Genomic DNA, 27,905 nt, shown 5'->3' on the forward strand with positions numbered 1-27,905 from the left:
TTTGAATTAGTATATTTATTGTTGATCAATAAAATAATTCTTACAAAGTGCTTGAAAATAGATTGTCTCCTTAGCATTTGTCTTCTTTGACATCACTGATTTTAAAATATTTACTGATCCTTTTATGTGCAAAGATACAATCTGAGGACATTAATAATCTAATAGTTTCTTCCATAAAGTTGCCATAGCACATCACCAGCATATTACAATTTATATTCTCATAACAGATTATAATAGTTACTTAAGAATAAAAGAGAATGGTATATGGTAATGATACAGAGTTGAAAAGATATATATTTATTAAGCATCTATATGCCATCAAGTTTCAAGAGCATATTAGGAAACTTTAAAAGGACAAATAAGAGTGATAAACATGACAGATTGTCTTAGTTGACTAACTTTCATACAAATATATCTATTGTACATTATTAATTTACTTAGCAAACTTTTCCCCAAGATCTGCAAAGCTAAAAAAAGTACATGAATCAAACTATACTTTGTTAGTACAGTAAATATAAATTGATCATATCATACTTATTTCTACTGTCACAGCAGGTAAAATTAAATTGTGAGAAAGTGTTTCTTTTTTCTTGAATTGTTATAAAACAAAGAGGTCCTCTAGATTTCTGGATAAGAAGCATAATTAGCAATCCCACAGTGATTTCCACTATTTCTTGCCATCCGTATATATCCTCGGTCACCAAAGTTGAGGCCCCAGCTTTAGAAAAAAAAAGTAACACAAAATTACAAATAAATATAATCAAATCACATTATCAATTTTCAGTCTTAGAGTGCTTTTCTCCTAAAGTGATTATATAAGAGAACCTATAAAGCAAAATTAGAACAACACAACATATAATAATTTCCCCAGTGCTTTCAGGCAATTTTTCACAGGATGGTTTGATAGGTTTTAATGCTATATTGATGAATAGATTAATACCTAATTTAATACCTAGGAAAATAATATGTTTCATCACAAACCTATAAATCCTCCTGCTTCTGCAGAGAATGAGTTTTATTATATTTTCCAAGGCTCCATCTTGAAGTATTTTTGTATAATAGGATCACAGGCGATGATTTCCTATCAAACTTCAATTTCTTCAGAGTGTCATGTAGAAATATTTTGAGAGACCACTAAGGGAAAAGGCATAGGACAGGGGTTCTCTAAAAGAGTAGCTCTCAAACACCTTTTTGAAGTGGAGCTAAGACTTGTTCATAGTTAAAGCTATTAAAAAAAAATGGAATATGCTACCTTGGGAGGAGATGAGCTCCCTGGCACTGGAAGTGTTCAATCAGAGGTTTACATAACTTGTTAGAGATGTTGCTAGAGGGGGAATTTCTGGGTCAGATAAGGGTTAGAGGAGATCAATGGTTCATGACTTAAACATTTCATGGACTTTAAGAATTTCAAAAACTTTTGCAGATTGACATAAAGTTACCAGTTTTTAAATTAGCAAGTACTAAACATTAAAAAGAAAAACTCTTTATTATCACCATCATATTGTAAAAGAAAGGAAATTTTAACACCAAAAACAAAACTTAAGGGGACATAATCTCCAATCTAAGGATAGTCCTTTGAATCAAATAAATTTAGATTTATGAAAGATTCACCAAAATATTTCTTCTCCCTTTTTCACATACTAGTGAAAAAACTGACAAAATCCTTGCAAGAGAAATGACTTGTGAGGTTCTTTATTATTCTGAGATTTTATAATTATATAATTATACAGATAATTATAATATGCGGCAGTATTCATACTCTGTATGAATTGTGCTATAACTAGCATACAAATAAGAGCATAAAATACTGTGATTTTATTTGAAGAGCAGCAAGAAATTCAGTTGGAAGGAAAATTAAACGTCCTTAGGAAACCAGTGGGAAAAGAAGATAGAAGGTTGGTTTGGGGCCATGTTGTACAGAGCATAGAACTGCAGACTGAGGAACTTGTTTAACTCCCTAGGTAAAGGGAAGTTGTTGCAAATTTTTGCTCAGGACTCAAAGGAAGGTTGTGTTTTTGCCTGCAGTGGAGGGACTAAGACATGCTGGCTTATTGGAAAAAGAAAAGTGGCATAAAAAGTATGCCACTTTAAAATGGCTGTTCTTCAATAGGCCTTAAATGTTCTATGTATCAGCCATTCACTGGACAATCTTCAGGCATTATTTCTTCCTCTCTCGTACCATTTAACACAGTTGTCTACTCTCACCTCAGAGTTCCCTGTGGCTCAGCTGGTAAAGAATCCGCCTGCAATGCGGGAGACCTGGGTTCAATTCCTGGGTTGGGAAGAACCCTTGGAGAAAGGAAAGGCTACCCACTCCAGTATTCTGGCCTAGAGAACTATATAGTCCATGGGGTCACAAAGAGTAAGACACAACTGTGATTTTCACTTTCACTACTCTCACCTCACTTCCCTCTTGGCTTTAAAATACTACTGTATCCTGATTTTCTCTTCTCTCTCTGATCACTCTTTCTTAAACTCTCTTATGGGCTTTTTTTTTTTTTTTTTTTTTTGCCTCACCACAGGCTTCTCTGGTGGCTCAGTGGTAAAGAGTCTGCCTGCCCAAGCAGGAGATGCAGGAGACACAGGTTTGATCCCTGGGTCAGGAAGAGCCTCTGGAGTAGGAAATGGAAACCCACTCCAGTATTCTTGCCTGTGAAATCCCATGGACACAGGAGGCTGGAGGGCTACAGTCTAAAGGGTCCCAAAGAGTCGGACACGTCTAAGCGACTGAGCACCCACGTCATACACATGGCTTGGAGGATCTTAGTTCTCTGATCAAGGATTCAACCAGGGCCCTGCAGTGAAAACACCAAGTCCTAACCACTGGACTTCCAGAGAACTCACTGGGCTCCTTTTTTGATTCCTTTCATTTATTGCCATTCCCGTTTACAATTCTTGAATGCCTCCCTAACACATTGAGAATAAAATCCAAACTCCACTGTCACCTCTCATCAATGGAGGCAGGTTTTTCAGTATCCAGTTTGATAAGCAAAAGCAATAATAAACTCTGGCTAAGCTATTATTAGTATCAATAGCCACCACTTATTGAGCACTTACTCTGTGCTAAGTAGCTTAACATATATTATCTCATTTAATCATCATCCTATGAGGTAGGTATTATCTTCTTTTTACTAAAGAAAAAAACAGGCAGAGGTAAAGTGGCTTGCCCAAAGTCATGCAGGTGGTTAATTGCAAAGCAAGGGTTCAAATCTAGGCTTTTATGTCAAAGAATACACTAACTTTTAAACTATCCTTTTTTCTACATTCTTTCTGTTAGTGAGGTAGTATAGGGAATGAAATTCAAACCAGAACATCCAGGATCTTTTTACTGCAAAAAATAGGTAAAAATTTTAGAAAAACTGAGTTTAGACCTAAGTTCTGGTAATGAAAATTGAGTGGAGGTTCTTATGACTAGTAATATGAACTTAGTCAGTGAGATCGAGCTGTCCCTGATCCCATTCAATATCCCAGACCCCATTCAATATTCAATTCAATTCAGTCCCAGTCCCAGAGAAGGTCAACTGGCCCAACTTTGTAGAACATCCCAGACCTCTTTTTGGCTGAGTACTGCTAAATCTGCTTTTAAAAATACAACTGATTAAAAACCTCAAGCTAGATAAATATTTGAGGACAAATTCTTGTCTTCAGAACTGTGCAAGATCAGTTCCAAATGTTCATTCCAGTTCTTACCAAGTTGTTTACTTTTATTAACTCTATAGACCTTTCACTCAAACTGTTCAACTTTGGGCAAGTTTCTTAATTCTCTCAGAATCAGGAGCTTCCTATTCTGTGCTTTGGGGATAAAATGCCTATCTCATAGATTACCTTAAAAATTAAATGAGAAAATGTATTTAAAGTGCTTGCACAGTGTCTGTAGTAAATGCTCAACAAGCAGAGATGGCTATTTTTGTTTTTATCCAAGTATAAGCCCATCTGATTGGACTCAAAGGTGAGTCCATCCCCTTTAAAAATATGTAGTGCTTTTCCTAGGGTGACTAACAGTTCCATTTTGCCTAGGATTGTCCTGATTTTAAAAATAAAGTCCTATGGACTTCCCTGGTGGTGCAGTGGATAAGAATCCACTGACCAATGCAGGGGACATGGGTTTGATCCCTGGTCTTGGAATATTCCACATGCTGCAGAGCAACTAAGCCTGTGTGCTGCAACTACTGAAGCTCAGGTGCCCTAGAGCCTGTGCTCCACAAGAGAAGGCACTGCAGCGAGAACCCTGCACACCGCAAGGAAGAGCAGCCCCCGCTCACTGCAAGCAGAGAGAGCCCGCGTAAAGCAACGAAGACCCAGCACAGCCAGACATGAAATAAAGAAGTAATAATAAAGAAACAGCATTTAAAAAATAATAAAGTCTTGTGGCCTGGGAAACGTCTTGGTTGGTAACAAAACAGGGTGTTTGGTCCCTCTACTTTCTCCCTGAATATTACAGACACTAACTTATCAGAAATTCCTTCTAAAATATATGCCGATTTCCTTTCTAACAAATTACAGCCTTGAACTTTCTAGGCTGTGCCAGACACTACTCTGGGCATTAGGATTATGGAGGTAAACAAGGCAGACAGTCTTTTTAAAGCCTATATACATTCTACAGGGGAAACATACAATAACCAAAGAAATATGTAATATGGTAATAAGTACTATAAAGAACCTGGAGAAGGGAATGGCTACCTACTCCAGTATTCTTGCCTAGAGAATTCCATCGACAGACGAGCCTGGTGGGCTATAGTCCATAGGGTCCCAAAGAGTTGGACATGACTGAGTGACTAAAACTGTCACCTTCTTTCAGTATAAAGAAAAATAAATGGTAAGGGGATGCAGAGTGTTGGGAGTCAGGGCTATATTTTATTTTATTCTTTGGCTGTGCCACATAGCTTGCAGGACCTTAGCTCCCTGGCCAGGTATCAAACGTGGGCCAGAAGTGAAAGCACCAAGTCCTAACCCCTGGGCTGCTGTGGAATTCCCCAGGGCTACATTTTAGATAGTATAGTCAGAGAATGCTTATCTGAGGAAATATTTGAGCAAAGACCTAAGTAAAGTGAAGGAACAAGTGATGCAAAGACCTGGGAAAAGAGCTGGGAATACTCTTGGTATGTCTGAGAAACAGCAACAAGCCTAATGTACCCAAAGCTGAGTGAGAGAGGAGAAAGGAGTTGGAGAGGCAGGTTGAGACCAGATAATGCCATGCTTTACTTACCATGGGTTTTATTCCAAGCGTGAAGGAAGCCATGAGAGGGGTTAGAGTAGAAGAGTAATAAAATCTGGTTTTTTTAATTTAAAAAAGATCATTCGGGCTACTATGTAGAGGATTGACTATAGGCAAAAGAGAGGGAAAGTGACCATCGGTTGGGAGATTACTGCAGTAGACCAAGAGAGATGTGCAGTGGCTTGAACTAGAGTGGTAACAGTAGCGCTATTGAGAAGTAATAAGATTTGGGGTAATTTAGTGACGGTAGAAAGGACGGGATTTGCTGATAGATTAGATGCAGGGTATCATATGAAGAAAGAAAAGATGGCTCTAAGGTTTGGCCTGGAGTAAATGCTGTTGCATTTACCAAGATGGAGGAAATTGGGGCAGTAGCAGGGGGTCAAGGGTTCTATTTTGAACATGGTCTAGAGACACACAGGTGGAGAGGTCAAAGGGTAGACAGTTGGACATGGAGTCTAACACTCAAGTTATAAAGGTAAGAGTCCCCCAGCACATACATGATGTTTAAAACCATGAGACTAAATGAGATCACCTAAGGAGTGAGCTGAGAGAGATGGGGAACTGAGGTCTAATGTTTAGAAGTAAGAAGTGAAAAAAGGAACTAAGGAACTCAAGAGACTGTGAAGTAGAGTAGAAGGAAAGCCAGAAGAATGCAGTCCTCTGGAAGTTAAATAAAGTGTTTCAAAATGGAGAGAGAAATTATACATCAAATGTTAAGAGAGCAGGTAAGATGAGACTTGAAAACTGTTTAATGAGGCAAGATGGAGGTAAGTGGCAATCTGGGCAAGAGTGATTTCAGTGAAGTGGTGTAATAAATATCTGTCTTGAGTTATAAATCAATAAGCACATTCTTAATCTCTTTATATAGAAATTTCTAAGAAAAATCACTAGGTTAAAACTTTTTTCTTTTTAAATCTTATTTCAGCCTTTGATTCCATTAAGAAGAGGCAGTATGTATGAATTTAATATAGATTCTTATAGTGTTTCATGTAAAACATGTACCCTAACTCTACATTAAAAGTCAGGATCTCTTGAAAGATCAGATAAGTTTTCAGTGAGGGAAAATGGAGTATTCTTTTTTTTCTAGCTTATATTTTAATAACTTAAGGATAAAGAGGAGTCATTTCTGTACCCACTCCCAACCCACTCCATCAACTTACTGTATTACCTAGAGGCCCATCTATTTCACAACTGTTTATCTTAGAGAGGTCACCAGGTATCCTGGGTACTTAGTTTTTGGTGTGTATGTTTACATGAGTGTGTGTATGTGAATACGTGTGTGTTTCACACATGTATGTGTGTGTGAATAAAGATCTATTGGGCACATAGTTAATACCTTTAATTTTTTCCTCAGGTCAAAGTTGTTTTATGCCCAATAACTGTGGAGCCTTCATTTCTCATTGATCTGCATATTAAATAAAACTCCTCCCTTTTTTTGCAAAGACAATCTTGGTCCATCTTGAGGGCAGTCTGACCAAATATGTCCTTGTCAGGCTCCTAAATTTTTCTAAGTCCTTGGCAGTTGTATCTCTAGTTCAGCTAGCTTTCTAAATTTATAGATCTGCCCATCATTGGCAACATAGACTATCCAAATAACTAAGGATCTTCTTAGGTAGTTTAACCTCAAAAGTCTCTAGTGCCTAATATTTAGGGAGAGGTCCCTGAAGAAATATGTAGTTCATCATTCTTCACTTATATGCTCTAGTTTTATTCCTGGATTCAGTCAAACCATCAGAGGGTTTATAATCAGGTATTTTGCATTATTTTGGCTCCCATAAAATAATTTTTACTCAAGTGTATTTTGGTATTAAGTCATTTACCTATATTGCTAGACATTATGAAAGCATTCTGTAAAACTTATAACTGCATTTACATTGGGATATTGCTGAGGGCATAGTTTTCTGTATCAGGTCATATTCTCTTAATAAAGATTTAAAGGAGGAATAATAAAAATAATAATAACTATGATTTATTATACATATTCTGTGTCAGATACTATGTGATAAATGTTTTACATACATTATCTTGTTTAATCCTTATAGTAATCTTGAGACTATTATTCCCATTTTACAAATGGGAAAACTAAAATTTATTCAAGATATTAAGTAAGATGTTAAATAACCTGCCTAAGGTCACACAGACAGTAAAGGAGCTAGGATTCTAAGTAAGGTCTCCCTGACTTCAAAGTTAATGCTTTTATTTATTATGCTATACTGTATTATAAAAAGGAGCTAAATACTCATGTCCAGAAAGGGAGAAAAATTGAGGGACGTAGAACAGTGTCATATACATACCAAAAAGAGTAAGTAGAAACAAAAGGAAGATTAAAAAAAAGAAGAGGCCAATTAGAGAAAGACTCCACATTCTTTTACTGAAGGTTAACTTGGTATCATTGGAAATCACATAGAATCTAACCTTTCAGGAGAGCATTAAGAACAAGGTTGATGATATTAAGACGGCTTTGTTTGAGTCAACCTCTGTGGAGCCTGGAATTCATGATTATGTCCAATCTGTTTTTGTTGGGCCAGCAATTGCTGTGGTTGTTCATAACTTCTTCCCTTCCTATCTCACATCTCTTTCCAACAGGCTGCAGTTCTCTCAACTCATTTACTTTCTCTCAGTTCTGGACTTTGGCACATTTACCTTCCTCTGTTCTGATTACCCTTCTTCATCTGGCTATTTCTTTCTCCTCCTTCAAGATTCAGTCAAATAATCTGGCTAAAAGGCCTTCCTAGACTCCCCAGGCTAGGCCAGGTACTCTTCTGTACTTCCACTGAAATGGATGCATACCCCCATCTTAGCATTTACTACATTCTATTGGGATGGTCACCTGTATCAGCCTGTTTCCTTGACTCTACATTTTAGAGCATGAGCATCTTGAAGGATTTTGTTTTTTTTAATTTTTTAGAGTCGCTCAGTCGTGTCTGACTCTTTGCAACCCCATTGACTCTAGAGTCCATGGAATTTTCCAGGCCAGAATACTGGAGTGGGTAGACTTTCTCTTCTCCAGGGGACTCTTCCCAACCTAGGAATTGAACTGGTGTCTCCTGCATTGCAGGGGTATTCTTTACCAACTGAACTATCAGGAAAGCCTCCCCCCCCCACCCCCCTCAAAAAAAAACAAAACTTGAAGGATGATAAAGGCTACATTTTTCATTGTCTAACACTATACTTGGTGCATGGTCAGTGCTCAATATATGTTTGTTGAATCAATGTATGAAATGAAGATGTAAACAGGAGCAAGAGACTATTCTACCACTGAGGAGTTTATATTTTAGTGAATGGAGCATGATTTTTAGAAATAGCTATAACAGAAGCTACAATTTGCTAAATGCTATAATAGAATTCATAAAGCATTGCTAGAGCTTAGAAGTTAGAGAAACAATTCTGAGTTAATGAATGGGGTATGGAGGAGATAGCATTCAGGGTAGGTTTTGAAGAATAAATAGAATTTTAATAAGTTTTTTTTTTTTAAATAATAAGTGGTTTGTTAAAGATGATTTCAAAAATACATAAAGGGAGACAAAGACAACCTTTTTATTTTTTGCTGTGCCACAAGGCATTTAGGATCCCACTTTTTTCCTTGGCCGTGCGTGGCATGTGGGATCTTAGTTCCCTGACCAGGGTTGGAACCCACATCCCCTGTAGGGGAAACACGGAATCTTAACTCACTGGACTGCCAGGGAAGTCCCCAAGACAACCATCATTAACACTTGGTATAACTCTTTCTGGTCCTTTAACATAATGTATATCAGAGAAATGAGCTATAAACTTAATACTTATACTGAATATAAATATTGTATTTATATGTATTTTTCCATTTAAATATATATTCCAAGTATTTTATTCAGTTATTGATAATGATCTCAATAAATATAATTTCTAATACATGGGCTCATTATATCATAATTTACTTAATACTACCTATTTTTAGGCACTTCTGGTTGCTTACTAGTTTTCACTATTAAAGAAAAAAAATGCTACATTTACATAAATCAGGTATGAAGTTTTCCCAAAATTCAGGATTATTTTCTTCATATACATTCCAAGAAATGGAAATAATTGGATGAAGAATATGAACAGTTAGAAAGTTCTTGATTCATATTATCAAATTGCTTTCAAGAATTTTTACAATTTTACAAAATTTTACAAAAAATTTTACAAATTTTTGCTTTCAAAAATTTTTTGTAAAAATTTTTACAATCCTTCCACCAGAATGTATGAGGGTGCCCATTTGACCACAGACAGTGGGATTTCTATAGGCAGCAATGGGATTTAAGGGCATTTCAGAAAGATGAAATGGCATAAGTAACAAATGAGAAATAGCTAAGTGTCTCTACATTTAGGGAATGATGAGAAAGTGGTTCACTGTGGCCAGAGTGTGAGTATCGGTATATGAAAATATAGTGGAAGAAATGTCTAGAAGGCTATGTTTAAAGTCACTTAGCGGAGACCCTTGAATGACTGGCCAGAAGTTTAGACTTTATTTTGATGAAAATGGTAGACTATTTAGAATTTTGACCATAGGTTTGGATGATATATATTTTAAGAAGATATTTCCACAGCTGAGTGAGAACTGAATCTGAATTAGATGTCATTAGCAAAGGAAAAGAGAAAACCCATATAAAGTATTATCAGAAGCCTGAAGGACAGCGCTGTGGGTTTAGGGAGAGAAGGAAGAGCACAAGATGACACCAAGGCTTTGATAATCTGAAGATGGTAATGTATTACTAAAAATAGAGAATAATTTTCCCTTGAGCTTATTCTAAAATCTAGACATATTATATCATGATGTATTGTATTTTGTTGTTCTAATTCTCGAGTGGGCTGTGAGCCCTTACAGAATAGGATAACTTCTTACTAATTTTTGTATTTCCAAGGCCTAGATACTGTCTATCTCATTGTAAGATGCCTAGTAAATGCTTATTAAATTAGCAAGTGTTGAGAAGAGGTTTTGAATTAAGACTCTAAACGATGTATGATCTTCGAGAAGAAACTTCAGTAGAGAAGAAAATTTAGCATACCTACTGTAGGGAGTAAATAAGATATATAGAAGTGAAAGTATTGCTCCATTTTAAAAAGCCATCTCTGGTTTGGACCCAAACTGATTAGTGCTGTGAATAGCTTTTAAATGAACCAAGATATTAATCACTTCAACTATTTCCTAAAGGGCCATGCAATCAAGAATATATGTATAATGGAATACTCCTGCTAAATCACTTCAGTCGTGTCTGACTCTGTGCGACCTCATAGACGGCTGCCCACTAGGCTCCTCCGTCCCTGGGATTCTCCAGGCAAGAGTACTGGAGTGGGTTGCCATTTCCTTCTCCGATGCATGAAAGTGAAAAGTGAAAGTGAAATCGCTCAGATGTGCCCGACTCTTAGCGACCCCATGGACTGCAGCCTACGAGGCTCCTCCGTCTATGGGATTTTCCAGGCAAGAGTACTGGAATGGGTTGCTATTGCCTTCTCCATAATGGAATACTACTTAACCATAAAAAAGAGTGAAATTTTATCATTTGCCGCAACATGGGTAGACTTGGAGGACATTATGCTGAATGTAATAAGTTAGACAGAGAAAAATAAATACCATATGATATCACTTATATGTGTAATCTAAAAAATACAGTAAACAAATGAGTATAACATAAAAGAAGCAGACTCACAGATATTGAGAACAAAGCAGTGGTTCCCAGTGGGTGTGTGGGGGAGTGGGTGGTACTAACTATTGGGTGTAAGATAGACTCAAGGATGTATTACCCAAACTGGGGAATATAGCTGATAGTTTGTAAAAACTATAAATGGAAAGTAACTTCTAAATATTGCACAAAATAATTTTTAATTAAAAAAATTTTTTTCCTTTGTTGTGCAAAAGCTTTTAAGTTTCATTAGGTCCCATTTGTTTATTTGTGCTTTTATTTCCAATATTCTGGGAGGTGGGTCATAGAGGATCCTGCTGTGATTTATGTCGGAGAGTGTTTTACCTATGTTCTCCTCTAGGAGTTTTATAGTTTCTGGTCTTACATTTAGATTTTTAATCCATTTTGAGTTTATTTTTGTGCATGGTGTTAGAAAGTGTTCTAGTTTCATTCTTTTACAAGTGGTTGACCAGTTTTCCCAGCACCACTTGTTAAAGAGGTTGTCTTTTTTCCATTGTATATCCTTGCCTCCTTTGTTGAAGATAAGGTGTCCATAGGTATATATAAGCAAGGTGAAAAGACAGCCTTCAGAATGGGAGAAAATAATAGCAAACAAAGCAACAGACAAAGGATTAATCTCAAAAATATACAAGCAACTCCTGAAGCTCAATTCCAGAAAAATAAATGACCCAATCAAAAAATGGGCCAAAGAACTAAACAGACATTTCCCCAAAGAAGACATACAGATGGCTAACAAACACATGAAAAGATGCTCAACATCACTCATTATCAGAGAAATGCAAATCAAAACCACAATGAGGTACCATTACATGTCAGTCAGGATGGCTGCTATCCAAAAGTCTACAAGCAATAAATGCTGGAGAGGGTGTGGAGAAAAGGGAACCCTCTTACACTGTTGGTGGGAATGCAAACTAGTACAGCCGCTATGGAGAACAGTGTGGAGATTTCTTAAAAAACTGGAAATAGAATTGTCATATGACTCAGCAATCCCACTTCTGGGCATACACACCCGAGGAAACCAGATCTGAAAGAGACACGTGCACCCCAATGTTCATCGCAGCACTGTTTATAATAGCCAGGACATGGAAGCAACCTAGATGCCCATCAGCAGACGAATGGATAAGGAAGCTGTGGTACATATACACCATGGAATATTACTCAGCCGTTAAAAAGAATTCATTTGAATCAGTTCTAATGAGATGGATGAAACTGGAGCCCATTATACAAAGTGAAGTAAGCCAGAAAGATAAAGACCAAGACAGTATACTAACGCATATATATGGAATTTAGAAAGATGGTAACGATAACCCTATATGCAAAACAGAAAAAGAGACACAGATGTACAGAACAGACTTTTGGACTCTGTGGGAGAAGGTGAGGGTGGGATGTTTTGAGAGAACAGCATCGAAACATGTATATTATCAAGGGTGAAACAGATCACCAGCCTAGGTTGGATGCATTAGACAAGTGCTCAGGGCTGGTGCACTGGGAAGACCCAGAGGGATGGGGTAAAGGGGGAGGTGGAAGGGGGGATTGGGATGGGGAATACATGTAAATCCATGGCTGATTCATATCAATATATGGCAAAAACCACTACAATATTGTAAAGTAATTAGCCTCCAACTAATAAAAATAAATGGAAAAAAAAATTTTTTTTAAATAAAGGGGACCAGCTAGAAAGCTACAGGGTTAGACCAGGCAAGAGATGTCTGAACTAGAGTAATAAACAGAAGAAGTGGAGAGGGAGCAGGATCAAGAACAGACATGACATAAAATTAATTTGACTTATTGCTTGATTAGACCTGGAGGATCTAAGACAAATTCGTAGTATCTAATGGGGTAACCATGTTGTGTTGTGTTGCCTTTGAGTGAGATGGGAAGTTCTGAGAAGAAACAAAATGGTGGGGAGGGTATTGGGTTCCTTGGACATATTAGGTTTGGAGAAATTAAGATACAGAGAAGTGTATGTGTCCAGATACCAATTTTAATTAAATATACATCAAAGTATGAGGACATTACCTGTTTTTCACAAGCCAGTAGTCTCTCCCATCAAGGTTACCATAGCCAACCACTAGTACACCATGATTCACAGTCTGAGTACAGGACGGGTCATAGTAGACACCTGAGAATAACATATGGGTAAAGAAAAAGAGTAAGTGGTGTGTGACACTATCTTATTAGCCTGTTTTGGATATTTGTGAGGAACATACACTCTTATGTTTAAACTATTTAAAGTTCATGATTCTTTGCCATCAATGCTATAGTTGTCACAACTGGGTTTTTCTATTGTTTGCTTTTTGGTTTCACAAAGTTTGGCATCAAGTTAATCACAGTTCCCTTAGAAAGCTCCTTTGATGAACTGCCACCTTTTTCCAATTAAGAAAAAATGATTTATTTGGCTGTGTTGTGTCCCAGTTGTAGCCCATGGGATCTTTTGTTGGGTCACAGACTCTCTAGTTGTGGTTCAAGGGCTTAGTTGCTCCACGGCATGTGTGATCTTAATTCCCCCACCAGGGATCAAACCCATGTCTTCTGCATGGCAAAGAAGATTCTTCCCACTGGACCACCGGGGAAGATCCCTAACGTTTTTTTAACTTATATTGTTGTATTTCTTTGTATATATTCCTAAATTGTTATGCATTTTCATCCTTTACTGAATTAAATGATCATTAGACAAGTGCTCTAAAGCACTTTAAAACAAGATGATAACCTTCTAGTTTGTTTAATATGATATTCTGTGTTTAGTGGGCGGCCTCCTTGTACATCTGCTGTGCTGCACCTACACGCCACAGTGGACCGGGAGGCTAGGCGCTCAGGCTCTGGACTCAGGCAGCACGGTTTCTCATCCCAGTTGACCACCTGCAGACTGTATGACTTTAGGTAGGTTAACCTGTCTAAGATTTGTTTTTTTCATCTGTAAATAGGGTTATTATAAAGATTAAGGGGCTTCCCAAGTGGTACTAATGGTAAAGAATCCACCTGCCAATGCAGGACACGCAAGAGATAAAAGTTCAATCCCTGGGTCAGGAAGATCCCCGGTTGGAGGAAATGGCACCTTACTCTAGCATTCTGGCCTGGAAAATTCCACGGACAGAGGAGCCTGGAAGGCTATAGTTGATGGGATTGCAAAGAGTCGGACACGACTGAGCAACCAAGCACACATGGGGATTAAATGAGATAATGTGCAGAAAGAATTTAGCACAGGACCTGGCATGCAGTCTTAGTAAATTTTTTCCAGTCTTACTTTACTAATTAGAACCGGGTGTAAAAATATTTAACCTAATCTAGACATTCAGAAGCAGAGAGATGGGAAAGGAGAACATTCTTTCCTCCGGTGCGAGGGCAGTATAAATCATGAGGGTAATATGTCTGGGTTTTTACCAGTTTTGTAGAAGAAGAAAGAAGACTGCTTCGCGTCTATAGCAACAGACACAGGTCCTTTATTGGCCACGGCTTCTTTTAAGGCTTCTTCGCTGCCGAAGGGAAGCTCAATATACCTTGAACACGTGGCAGCTCGATTTTTTACATCATACCGGCACCTTCCATCCTGTGCGGAAAGGATAAGTCAGATAAAGAAGTGGACTTCAACTTCCTTTATAAATTGACGGTATCCTAAGTCTGCATTGCAAATAGGTTTTCTTTTCTCATTCGTCCTTTCAAGTATCTAAGACACTTTCTTATTTTAAAAAAAAGAAATATAAAATCTTCCAAATCCTAGTAGCTCTACGTTTCACCAGTAACAGAGGAAATATAGAACTACTCTATTGCTTTAAATTGTGAACATCTTCATGTGTACAAAAGTTGCCAGGGTAAAGTCTCTCAGACTCTAGGTGGATTGTTAGGGAAATACTACATTAAGACTCTAGATTAGAGCTTTAAAAACTTTTTGATGGTATAATGCCTGGAAGATGATCTGCAGATTAAATATTGGTTTGACTGTTTAGTTGCTAAGTCGTGGCTGACTCTTTTGTGACCCCATGGACTATAGGTGGCAGCTCCTCTGTCCACGGGGTTTCCCAGGCAAGAATACTGGAGTGGGTTGCCTTTCCCTCCTCCAGGGGATCTTCCTGAACTCATGTCTCCTGCATTGACAGGTAGATTCTTTACCACTAAGCCACCAGGGAAGCCCAAATATTGGTTTAAAAATACCATATCTTAAGTGAGAAAGGGGAAGTTGCAAATTCATGTTTGTTGTGTATACAACTAGGTTTTAAAAATGCCTTATAGGAAAAAGAACTTGAAAGAAATAAACCAAAATAATAGTGGTTAAGGTAGGAGGGTTTGAATGATATTTTTATCTTTTCTAAATTTTCTGTCATATCATTTAACAAAATGTGTGTGAGACTTGGAGACAGAGGAGGGCATTATTTAGCTTTTTAGTAAGGTAAAAGAACTGTGTGGTTGATGACCTGAGAATAAGGTTGAGCACAGGAATCTGCAGGACAAAAAAGTTTAAATACCAGGCAGATATACAAAGAATTTTAAGGAAGGTTTGCTGAAAATCCATTTTTAAGCATGAACTCCATCTGCTTGTTTTAAATTATTGTGCCACTGATAAATTAAGAAGGCTGCTGCATAAGAAAGAGAACTCTTGAGAATTTAAGAATTCTTGATTGAGGTTCGTTCTACACACACACACACACACACACACACACACACACATACACACCCACCACGCAGCACTGCTTCTCAAGCACTTGGCTTGGTGATAAGTTTGGTATAGTGAGCTGGAGGGATAACATAATGTCAAGGGGCAGCACAAAAAGTTAACTTGCGGGCACACCATGGCTTTGTAGGGATAGGAAGCGTCTGAATCGATGCCATTGTTGTCAATGATATATTGGAAAGCCTCTGTCATGAAGCCGCCATTGCAGCCTTTATTCCCATATTTTACAGTTGAGCAGTCCACCAGGTTCTGTGCACTCAGAGACACCAGCTTTCCTGTTTTCAGCTTCACTTGTGCTTCCAGGGCTCCCACAGCGCTGAAAGCCCAACAAGCACCACAGGCACCCTACAACAGAGACAAAGTCACGAGGGCAATCACAGTTAGTAAGGGTGGCTTCCATAACGCAAACTGGGCAACTCCCAACATGTCAGCACTTCCATCAGTTCAGGAAGAGCTCCCCCTCTACTGTCTCCCCTCCCCTTAGACCCTGGCCATGAAGATCGAACACTTGATTATTCTCTGGAACAAGGTCTAACTTTAGTAAATATTTATGAATGGCTGATCTCACAGCATAATTGCCATATTCAAATATGTTAAGAAACAGTATTTACTGAACATGTACCAAATACCAGCTATTTTCACCCCATAAAAGGGGAGATAGATGCCAACAGGAAAGGGATTTTTGAGAGGAACCAGGATGATTCCCTTGACCTAAAACACCCTTCCTTCTGCCAAATGTTGCCTGAAAGATAAGACTAGCATTTTTTGGACATTTTTAGCTTTAGAATTTTTTTGATCATAAGTTATTTTACTGGGAAGCATAAATAGAAAAACAGAAAGCTGCTTTAGTTTAAAAAGGTGCAGAGGGGCCAGAGCCACATCATAATTGCACTCCCTCTCCTCCTCTCATTCCACTTGTCTGTCTATTGGAAGGAAGCAAGTTCAGTCTGCTTTTGGTTAAAGTAAAATCACTCACTGAAATGCAAGCACTCAGAGAAAGGAGCTCATTAAATTATTAATATTTATAGTGAACACTTAGATGGGCAGTTATTGGGTCTTCTCAAACTTTTAGAGAATTCCACTAAGAAACTCAAAACTAGTTGAAAGAAAAATATCTAGATGGAAAAGAATTATGAGATTAGCAGTATCATTCGTTTCCTAATTTTTATATTTTTCTTCGGTCACAGGCTTGGGACAGCTTCACAGGACATTGATTCTTCTCCCTTATCCTGACCTCCACGGTGATATATATGTTTTATCCTTGCGTGCTAAGTTGCTTCAGTCGTGTCTGACTCTTTGCAACCCTCTGGACTGTAGCCTGCAAGGCTCCTCTGTCCATGGGATTCTCCAGGCAAGGATACTGAAGTGGATTGCCGTGCTCATCTCCAGGGGATCTTTCCAACCTAGGGATTGAACCCGCATCTCTTGTGTCTCCTGCAATGGCAGGCAGGTTCGTTACCACTAGCACCGCCACCTAGGAAGCCTTTTATCCTTCGGGTCAGTTCAGTTGAGTTCAGTCACTTAGTCGTGTCCGACTCTGCGACTCCATGAATCGCAGCACACCAGGCCTCCCTGTCTATCACCAACTCCCAGAGTTTACCCAAGCTCATGTCCATCGAGTCAGTGATGCCATCCAGCCATCTCATCCTCTGTCGTCCCCTTCTCCTCCTGCCCCTAATCCCTCCCAGCATCAGGGTCTTTTCTAATGAGTCAACTCTTTGCATGAGGTGGCCAAAATATTGGAGTTTCAGCTTCAGCATCAGTCCTTCCAATGAACATCCCAGACTGATCTCCTTTAGGATGGACTGGTTGGATCTCCTTGCAGTCCAAGGGACTCTCAAGAGTCTTCTCCAACACCACAGTTCAAAAGCATCAATTCTTCGGTGCTCAGCTTTCCTCACAGTCCAACTCTCACATCCATACATGACCACTGGAAAAACCATAGCTTTGAAGAGACAGATCTTTGTTGGCAAAGTAATGTCTCTGCTTTTTAATATGCTATATAGGTTGGTCATAACTTTCCTTCTAAGGAGTAAGTGTCTTTTAATTTCATGGCTGCAATCACCATCTGCAGTGATTTTGGAGCCCAGAAAAATAAAGTCTGACACTGTTTGCACTGTTTCCCCATCTATTTCCCATGAAGTGATGGGACCGGATGCCATGATCTTAGTTTTCTGAATGTTGAGCTTTAAGCCAACTTTTTCACTCTCCTCTTTCACTTTCATCAAGAGGCTTTTTAGTTCCTCTTTACTTTCTGCCATAAGGGTGGTGTCATCTGCATATCTGAGGTTATTGATATTTCTCCCCGCAATCTTGATTCCAGCTTGTGCTTCTTCCAGCCCAGCGTTTCTCATGATGTACTCTTCATATAAGATAAATAAGCAGGGTGACAATATACAGCCTTGATGTACTCCTTTTCCTATTTGGAACCAGTCTGTTGTTCCATGTCCAGTTCTAACTGTTGCTTCCTGACCTGCATACAGGTTTCTCAAGAGGCAGGTCAGGTGGTCTGCTATTCCCATCTCTTTCAGAATTTCCCACAGTTTATTGTGATCCACACAGTCAAATGCATTGGCGTAGTCAATAAAGCAGAAATAGATGTTTTTCTGAACTCTCTTGCTTTTTTGATGATCCAGCAGATGTTAGCAATTTGATCTCTGGTTCCTCTGCCTTTCCTAAAATCACCTTGAATATCTGGAAGTTCATGGTTCACATATTACTGAAGCCTGGCTTAGAGAATTTTGAGCATTACTTTACTAGTGTGTGAGATGAGTGCAATTGTGCGGTAGTTCGAGCATTCTTTGACATTGCCTTTCTTTGGGATTGGAATGAAAACTGACCTTCTCCAGTCCTGTGGCCACTGCTGAGTTTTCCAAATTTGCTGGCATACTGAGTGCACACTTCCACAGCGTTCTCTTTCAGGATTTGAAATAGTTAAACTGGAATTCTATCACCTCCACTAGCTTTGTTCATAGTGATGCTTTCTAAGGTTCACTTGACTTCACATTCCAGGATGTCTGGCTCTAGGTGAGTGATCACACCTTCGTGATTATCTGGGTCGTGAAGATCTTTTTTGTACAGTTCTTCTGTGTATTCTTGCCACCTCTTCTTAATATTTTCTGCTTCTGTTAGGTACATACCATTTCTGTCCCTTATCCAGCCCATCTTTGCATGAAATGTTCCCTTGGTACCCCTAATTTTCTTGAAGAGATCTCTAGTCTTTCCCATTCTGTTGTTTTCTTCTTATTTCTTTGCATTGATCGCTGAGGAAGGCTTTCTTATCTCTCCTTGCTATTCTTTGGAACTCTGCATTCAAATGGGAATATCTTTCCTTTTCTCCCTTGCTCTTCGCTTCCCTTCTTTCACACCTATTTGTAAGGACTCCTCAGACAGCCATTTTGCTTTTTTGCATTTCTTTTCCATGGGGATGGTCCTGATTCCTGTCTCCTGTACAATGTCATGAACCTCCGTCCATAGTTCATCAGGCACTCTGTTTATCAGATCTAGTCCCTTAAATCTATTTCTCACTTCCACTGTATAATCATAAGGGATTTGATTTAGGTCATACCTGAATGGTCTAGTTATCCCTAATTAATTTAGGACTTTTGTAGCTTTGTTTTTAATAAGCAAATTAAAGGAAATTTAAAAAATATAGGAACACATTTATAAAGCCCATATTTCTTATCTTAGCAATGTAAGCCTAGTCAAAACTAACTTGACTGGTACAATACTGGTCACATTTAGCTTTAGTTATTTCCTCTCCATCAATCCTGAAATTCCTAAGTGAGATGGAGGAATAAACTTTTTGATTGAAATTTTCTCACACATATGATACTATTTCTCAAGTAACTGACTGGTGAAGGGTCCAGTGCAGTTGATGGACAGTAAGAACACTAAAAGTCTTTCTTAAAGACCCATTTGCTAAGTTCACAGTTTTTTGCTTAGTCAAATATGACTCTAACTGTTGGTATTCTCAGCACTATGGGAAATTAAAAAAGTATGATGTGTGGTCCAGGCTCTTCAGAAGGTCATAGTGTAGTTGGGAAGATAAGAATAGCAAACATATTTAGAAAATAACCTAAGGGACTATGAGATTCACTGATAAATGATATAGATAGACTAAGTATTTAAGGAAGAGAGACCTCTACCTGAGGTACTTACCTGGTATTTCACTTCAGTAACACACCCCTTCTCTCTCCAGTCCATAGAATCAGGCAATTTCTGATTAGGGTTTGACTTGTAAGTGACATTTCTTGGCCATTGGCTGGGAACTCTCAAGGAACTCATCAAAGATATCACTTCTTCACTGGTCTACAAAGGTATACACATATGTCCTTTCACTTATATCCATCTGGTCAATATCTTGAAAATTATAACTGTGAATATATTTAACAACTGAGAAAAAGTAGTGGTAGTTGTGATTAACATAGGTAACTATCTGGTAGGTGAATTATCCGGGTCTCTTTAGTCATACACTTTGCCGTTAGCATCCCAGTCAGACATTGGGAAGGAGAAGAAGAAAAGATAAAAAACTAAAAGTTATAGAGAGGCATATTTTTCTTTCAAAGCAGGGCAGAATTTTATAAGAAGGGTCTCTAAAAAGTGGACTAAACTGGTTTTGCTTATGAGAAAGAACTGTAAAAGATTCCTGCATTTAATCCAGTTAGGGTGTTCCCTTCCAAGGGGTACCATGATTCTTAATTTTGGCCACAGTGAAAATTTTTTCTAAGATAGAGCAGAGTCTAATAACTAATGAAAGGTTACTTTATATTAATGCCCACATTCCCCCATTGAGAAAGCAGGTGGACCATATTAAATTATCAGTTTAGATTTACATAAGTATGGTGATATATTCTAAAATGTTGTGAGTAGTCTTTAGGCAATATTTTCTAGAATTCATAAAAGTAAAATTAATGGTGGTCTGTGAGTTTAAAATATTCCCCTTAAAAAACACCAAAAACAAACAAAAATAAAAATAAAATATTCCCCTAAAGAAGGGATATATTAAGGAACGTGGTCACAGTGTAGATCAATAAGCAATCTGCAAATTCTTATGTCCCTAAATTCTATTTTCTAATTTTATGTTCATATACATATAAAACATTCCTTTGTTGTTTACCTCCAAATTGCCTTTGGGGAGAAAGAAATCCAGTTTACCCAAAGATGAATGTAGGATTAGTTATAATTTACCTACCATGTCTCCCAGGTGGTTCATGCCTAGATCATATGAATGCATTCCCATTGAATGCTCCAGATTGTGAAGCATAACAGTTTTCAGATTCTTTTCCCAGATGAGACGCCGTGCCACTTCCTCATTCTAAAATGAAAAAGAAACGTCATTATACTGAATCCTGCACAAATGTGTTCAATAATGAAAACATACATATTATGAAGCATTCCATTAAATGTGGATCTGTCTGGGAGCATGCAAATAAATGAAAATGAATAAATAAATGTAACTGGGAAAAACTGCACACCAGTCTTAACTCTTCCTCATAATTGCTCTCTTGGTGATTAATATCATTTTAGATATGTACAATGAACTTCCTCAATATGCTAGAAAGTTGTTTTTGTTTTTGTTTTAGAAATTGCACTACAATATTGTAAAGTAATTAGCCTCCAACTAATAAAAATAAATGGGAAAAAAAAAAGAAATTGCAATTTGTTGAAGTACATTCTTTGTAAGTGGTAAACTCACTTAATCATTATAAGCCTTTTAAAACATCTTTAAAAAAATATATATATATATATACACATATATATAATTATTTATTTATTTAGCTGCACTCTGTCTTAGGTCTTAGAAGATCCTGCAGGATCTTTGTTAGAGCATGTGGGATCTTTAGTTGTGGCATGTGGGATCAAGTTCTCTGACCAGGGATTGAACCGGAGCCCACTGCATTGGGAGCAGGGAGTCTTAGCCACTGGACCACCAGGGAAGTCCCTACCCTCACTCTTGAAAAATAGTTTAGTCTGATTATAAATTTATAGCTGTTTTTCTTCAGTTATTTAAAGGTATTTCTGAATTGCCTTCTGGTATCTATTATTGTAGATTAGAGGTCTATTGTCAGTCTAATTGTTGTAATGTTTCTAACTTCGGTAACTTATACGATTTTCTTTTTTTCTTTGATATTTTGCAGCTTCACTACATGTTTGTGGATATGGGTTTCTTTATATTCCTCTGTGTAGTAGTTTTTACTGAAAAGCACTTTTGACTAGAGGATTCAGGAACATTCTTTTTTCCGTATCTGGAAAATTCTCAACCGGTATCTCTTCAAATATTGCTTCTGCATCATCATTCCATCAGATGTATTTGGAGCCTCAAACTTTCTTTAATCTCTTTTACTTGCATTTTCATAGTTTTCCCATTTTATTTTTGTGTGCGGCCTTCTTGGTGGATGCCTCAGTACTATCTTCCAGATCTGATTCTATCCAGCTCTTTCCAGTTTGGAGTTTACCCCTTTTATTGAGTTCTTATTTCAATGACTCTATTTTTTCATTTCTGAGGTTTCTAACTGGATTTCTAATACATTTCACAATTTCTTTTTCATTCATGTAGATATCATTCCATTATTCATACTTTTAAAAATAAGTTTGGTCCTATTATCTTAATTTTATCCAGCATAAATTCATATTCAGGCTATTGATTTTCTTGCCCTCCAGGAGCTTAATTTACATAGAATTCAATATACATGGTGCCTCTTAGAATTGCTGACCCTCACCTCCACCCACAAGGCCATAGTTTACAACAAGCCATAGCCCAGTGAGCAGTCAGCAACAACTCTTTTCTGTCTAATTTCTTTGAGTGTTAGAACCCAGGCCTAAGCACTGGTTCTAGGCAGTAAGTCTAGGTAGTAAGTCTAAGCAGTCCCTCTGCCTTCAAGCAAGATTTTACTGTTATCCTAGTAAAAGACATATACAGATATACTTCCAAACCACTAGAGTGAACAATAAAATAAAGATAAATCTAATGAAGTACAGGAAAGGGAAAAAAAAGAGAACTGTGAGATAGATCTTAATAGTGGAGTACTAATCAAAAGTCACTTTCACTCCTCCTGATGGACTAGAATCATTAAAAAGTAAGATAACATTCATTTAACCAGATAGTGGTGCTAACTGCACATCTAACTGTGGTTAACATGGAAATGAGAGGCCTGAAATTCCCCCATAAAGGGGAAAGGGTGAGGGTGAAATTCATCACTACTAAGAAAACAACTCAGGGCATTTTTATACAAAAATCATATATCAAATAAACAAATTTATACATAATCTTTGCTTACAAACTCATATATTATAGTTTTAGGAGGAGAAGGAAATAGCAACCCACTCCAGTAAACTTGCCTGGAGAATCCCACGGACAGAGGAGCCTGGCAGGCTACAGTCCATCGGGTTGCAAGAGTTGGATACGACTTAGCGACTAAATCATCGTAGTTTTAGGACTTAGTTATTTGAAGCACCAGGGCTAAGTATTAAACTCAATTAAGAAGTATGTTTAGAAATAAAAACAAAAGTACAAAGTGGGAAGTGAGAGTCAAGAAATAACATCTGCCACTGCTTCTCTGTGCCAGGGACTGACAACAGGTCTTTTAGTTCCTCAAATGTGCACTCTTTCCCTCTTGGCCTGGGACCTTCCTATGTGAGGTCTTCCCTGAACATACTGTCACAGGTGTAAGACAATCACTCCCAACCCCTCACAGCCATCACTCAAGACCCTCCTCCAACCCCCTAAGTCTTGTTTTATTTTTTTCCACTGTTTGCATCATATTGTTGTTCAGTGGCTAAGTCATGTCCAGCTCTGTGCGATCCCATGTACTGCAGCACACCAGGCTTCCCTATCCTTCACTATCTCCCTGAGTTTGCTGAAACTCATCGCCATTATATATCTGCTTATTTATTTACTTCTTTCCTATCTCTCCTTTTAGAACATAAGTGCCCTAAAAATAGGAAATTTTTGTTTCCTGATGAAGTTCTAGTGCCAAGAACAGAATCTGGCAAGAAAATGAGTGTGTAACATTTATTGAAGACACTGCTTGTCAAAATATATAGGGGAGGGACTTCCCTGGTGGTCCAGTGGTGAAGATTCCATGCTCCCAGTGCAGGGGGTGGGGGTGGGGCAGAGTTCGATCCCCAGTCAGAGACCTAGATCACATAGGCTGCAACTGAGAGTTCACATCCTGCAAGTAAGGCCTGGTGATAGTCATTCGGTTGTGTCCGACTCTTTGTGACCCCATTAACTGTAGCCTGCCAGGCTCCTATACTATCCACGGAATTTTCCAGGCAAGAATACTGGAATGAGTTGCCATTCCCTTCTCCAAGGGATCTTCCTAACCCAGGGATTGAAGCCAGGTCTCCTGCTTTGTAGGTGCATTCTTGTGAGCCACCCGGGAAGCCCCCAAATCTGGTGCAGTCAAATAAATAAATATTTCTTTTAAAAGAACATGTAGGGTATTTGAGTAAAAGCAAACTGCTCAAGTGGCAGCCCATCTACCTTTTCTTTGTATTGTTTCCCATAGGTTTTCTTCCAGAGATCCCAGTGATGATCCAGAGTGGGGTCTCTGTGCACTTGTGCCAATGCAGAGGAGGCCAGCAGGAGTGCCCACACCAGCCATTTCATTCTGTTAAAGGAAAGATGACATAGGAAGACTCAACATTAGCTGCATCTAATGTGACGGTACTTTTTTCTCAACAAGAAGCAGCAATGCAGAGGCTGTCAAAGAGACAGAATGTTACAAATCAGAATCATGCAGGAAACTTTCTGGATTATATAGTGACAGGGAGTAACTGCAGGTTTTTGTCTGAAATGCCACTTCCAATTCTAAATAGCATTTAATTTTCAAAAAATTTGCTGATATCTGGTAAACCAAATTTACATCCAAATTTGGGAGGATGTGGAGATAAGGGAAGCAGGGACTTTACAGGATTGACAACAAATCTAATCAAGGGAAATCCTCTTTTCTCTGTTCCAAAATATTAATAATATTTAAGAAGAAGGCAAAACTTTGAAAAAATCAGTTTATCTTGGTAATTTTTGAATACACAAGCTCTTCTTAACTGGTCTATTCAAATATCCACAACCGTCAGAGGTAGTTAAAAGACAACTCCCATGTACTACTTTCACATCCTTGGATCATTTTACCTTTTTATCCCTAAAAATCAAAATATCTGCTTTAAAAGAAGCGTTAAGTATTTTTGAAAATGTAAATTCTCTATTTAATACAAAGAGACTGTAACAGAAATTCAGTGACTAACTCCCTCAAACTGGATTCTACTTTCTTTTCCACTTCTTTTAAATTCAAAACAGCTGTATTTTTAACCATATAAATCTTCAAATTATAGTCCAAAGAAAGCTATGTGTTAGCCTCAGGATTTAGATATTCAAGCCGACACTGAACTTTTCAAAAATGGATTCTTTTTTTTTTTTCCTTCAAAAATGGATTCTTTTTAGTCAAAAAAAATAAGAGGCAAATTGAGCGACAATGATTATTTAGTTTACTTCCTGAAAGAAACGATGTAAAACCTGGCAGGCAGAGCAAGCTAAAAACACCAATGAAAGGTTTAAGGACCAAGGAGGAGAAAAAGAACAGACAGTACATACGTGATGGACCGAGCAGGCGCTCCCAGACTAAGGATGTTGATGGTGGGCTCTCGTCAAAGTTTTCAAAGGCAGCAGTGAGACTTCAGCTAAAGTGACTTTAAAAAGAAATTGGAACTTGTCACATGAGGCATCCACAATGAGGAAGTGAACTTTCATTTCAGTTTCATTTAAAATCTAAGTAAGTGTGCCACCTCCAGCTCTCTCACTATGGTTTTGGAGACAAAGTGGGTACAGTAAACCAACAAAAAAGAGCCCCCAGTAATAAAAGAGATCAATAGAGCAAACTCAGCAAAATAACATGAGTACAAGTTTACCCTTCAAACTCTCATCATTTTGATTATTCAACTTACCTAAAAACAGCAACTTTCAGATGGAAAATTTTAGTTATGAAGAGATTAGGATTAAGTTCCTGAACTGGTTTCCTCCATGATTTCCTAGGAAAAACTGCTTTATTCTTTTTAATGCAACTCATCCATGATCTACTGTGGTCTAATTCTCACCCAGACGAGAATTTCCATTTATACATGGGTCAGTTTCTGAGCTCACTAATATGTTCTCTTTCCTATTGCCCCTTCAATAACACAGGGTTTTTTTTTTTTTAATTTTTTTATTAGTTGGAGGCTAATTGCTTCACAACATTTCAGTGGGTTTTGTCATACATTGATATGAATCAGCCATAGATTTACACTTATTCCCCATCCCGATCCCCCCTCCCACCTCCCTCTCCACCCGATTCCTCTGGGTCTTCCCAGTGCATCAGGCCGGAGCACTTGTCTCATGCATCCCACCTGGGCTGGTGATCTGTTTCACCATAGATAGTATACATGCTGTTCTTTTGAAACATCCCACCCTCACCTTCTCCCACAGAGTTCAAAAGTCTGTTCTGTATTTCTGTAACACAGGGTTTTAATTCAAATAGCTTTGAATATGTTTTGATGTCTAACAGGGTAGGTCACTCTTACGTTTATTCTTCTTTATCGAAGTTGTCTTAATGTTTTGTGCCTGTTAACTTTTCCACATGAGTTTTAAAAATCAGTTTATCAAGCTTTCTGAAAATTTCTGTCAGAGTGTTTATTTAAATTGATATTTATATTGAATTACTATATATATCATGAGTGAGTGAGTGTGTTAGTTGCTCAGTCTTGTCTGACTCTTTGTGACCCCAAGAATGGGGGCCCACCAGGCTCCTCTGTCCATGGGATTTCCCAGGCAAGAAAACTGGAGTGGGTTGCCATTCCCTTCTCCAGGGGATCTTCCCAACCCAGGGAATCAAACCTGGGTCTCCAGCATTGCAAGTAGACTCTTGACCATCTGAGCCACTAGAGAAGACCTATGTATCATAAATATGTTCAACACACATATTATAAATTTGTGGAGACTCAAGATCATTACAATGTTGAATATTCTTATCTGTAGTAGACATTTTCATGCTTATGGTCATTTTTTATTAAAAAATTTAATTGAAAAAACAAAATTTTACTGGAGTATAATTGCTTCACGATGTTGTGTTAGCTGCTGCTGTACAGCAAAATCAGCTATAGGCATCTAGCTTTTAAAAAAAAAACACTTTTATTGTGGACAATTAGACATAAATAAACATAGAGATATGGTAAAGTGAGCCCCATGAGACCATTATCCTGCTTTAACAATTATCAATATGTGGCCAATCTTGCTTTATTTACCTTCCCACTTACCCAGATTATTTTGAACCAAATACTAGACATCAGATTATTTCACATGTAAATATACCAGTGTGTATCTCTAAAAGATAAAGACTCTGAAATAAATAAAATTCCAATACCTTTATCACATCTGATATTCTCAAACATGTCAGTATTTATATTTCCCTATCTTTAAAAAAAAAATAGTTTGTTCTGAGTTGCAAATACAGTCTGAACATTGCAAACCTTTGAGTTATTTTTGTATCATTATGAATTCATGGGTTTAACCATATTTTATGTGCTTCAATTCAATGCAGCTTTATAGTTAATAGTTAATGTTTCTCATATTTTCCCATCTGCGGTCAGTGAAAACATTCAAAATGGCTTCTGAAAAAAAAAAAAGGCTTCTGAGTCCTGCGTCCCTATATTTGGCATGACATTAGTGCTCTTTAATGGACTCTTTTCTAATATGACAAACTATGGCAGGTTTATGTTGAACACTCCCAGCCCAGAGAGCTTCCTTACCCCTTTCATCTTGGAGGACACAGCTCACCATGTGTTCACAGACAGCCATATATGAACAAGGAAAGAAAGCCTTTCTTTGGAACTTGTCACATGAGGAAGTGAAGCCTCACCAGACAATGAATCTGCCAGCGTCTTGATCTTGGACTTCCCAGCCTCCAGAATTGTGAGGAGATAAATTTCTGTTGTTTATAAGCTTCCCAGGCGGCTCAGCGGTAAAGAATCTGCCTGCCAATGCCGGAGATGCAGGAGACATGGGTTCATTTCCTGGGTCAGGAAGATCCCCTGGAGGAGGGCACGGCAACCCACTCCAGTATTCTTGCCTGGAAAATCCCATGGACAGAAAAGCCTGGTGGGCTACAATCCCACGGGGTTGCAAAGAGTTGGACATGATGAAGCACACAAACACACACACATTTATAAGCCACCCAGTTTATGGTATTTTATTATAGCAGTCAGACTAAGACAGCTCTTCTCATACATAAATCTTACACTCAAAGCAGCTAGCTTTCTTCATGTTTCAAGGACATTTATGCTTATTATCCTCTGCACTTTTTCCACACTTTATTATTATAACAGTCCT

General features: G+C 38.0%; 1 protein-coding gene across 1 annotated transcript; it reads right to left on the minus strand.

Moving 5' to 3' along the window:
• Positions 1-27,344, minus strand: CTSS (cathepsin S). Its single transcript, XM_043457613.1, has 9 exons — positions 27,326-27,344; positions 25,140-25,234; positions 24,033-24,159; positions 20,739-20,861; positions 19,706-19,855; positions 15,662-15,889; positions 14,260-14,425; positions 12,898-13,000; positions 1-718 (listed from the first exon to the last, which is right to left on the minus strand). Exons 3-9 carry the CDS (start codon positions 24,156-24,158, stop codon positions 619-621), a joined length of 996 nt encoding a protein of 331 aa, XP_043313548.1. The 5' UTR covers position 24,159; positions 25,140-25,234; positions 27,326-27,344; the 3' UTR covers positions 1-618.
• Between the last annotated feature and the right edge of the window lie 561 nt (positions 27,345-27,905).

The sequence above is a fragment of the Cervus canadensis genome, chromosome 2 (assembly GCF_019320065.1).
Source record: "Cervus canadensis isolate Bull #8, Minnesota chromosome 2, ASM1932006v1, whole genome shotgun sequence".
NCBI lineage: Eukaryota > Metazoa > Chordata > Mammalia > Artiodactyla > Cervidae > Cervus > Cervus canadensis.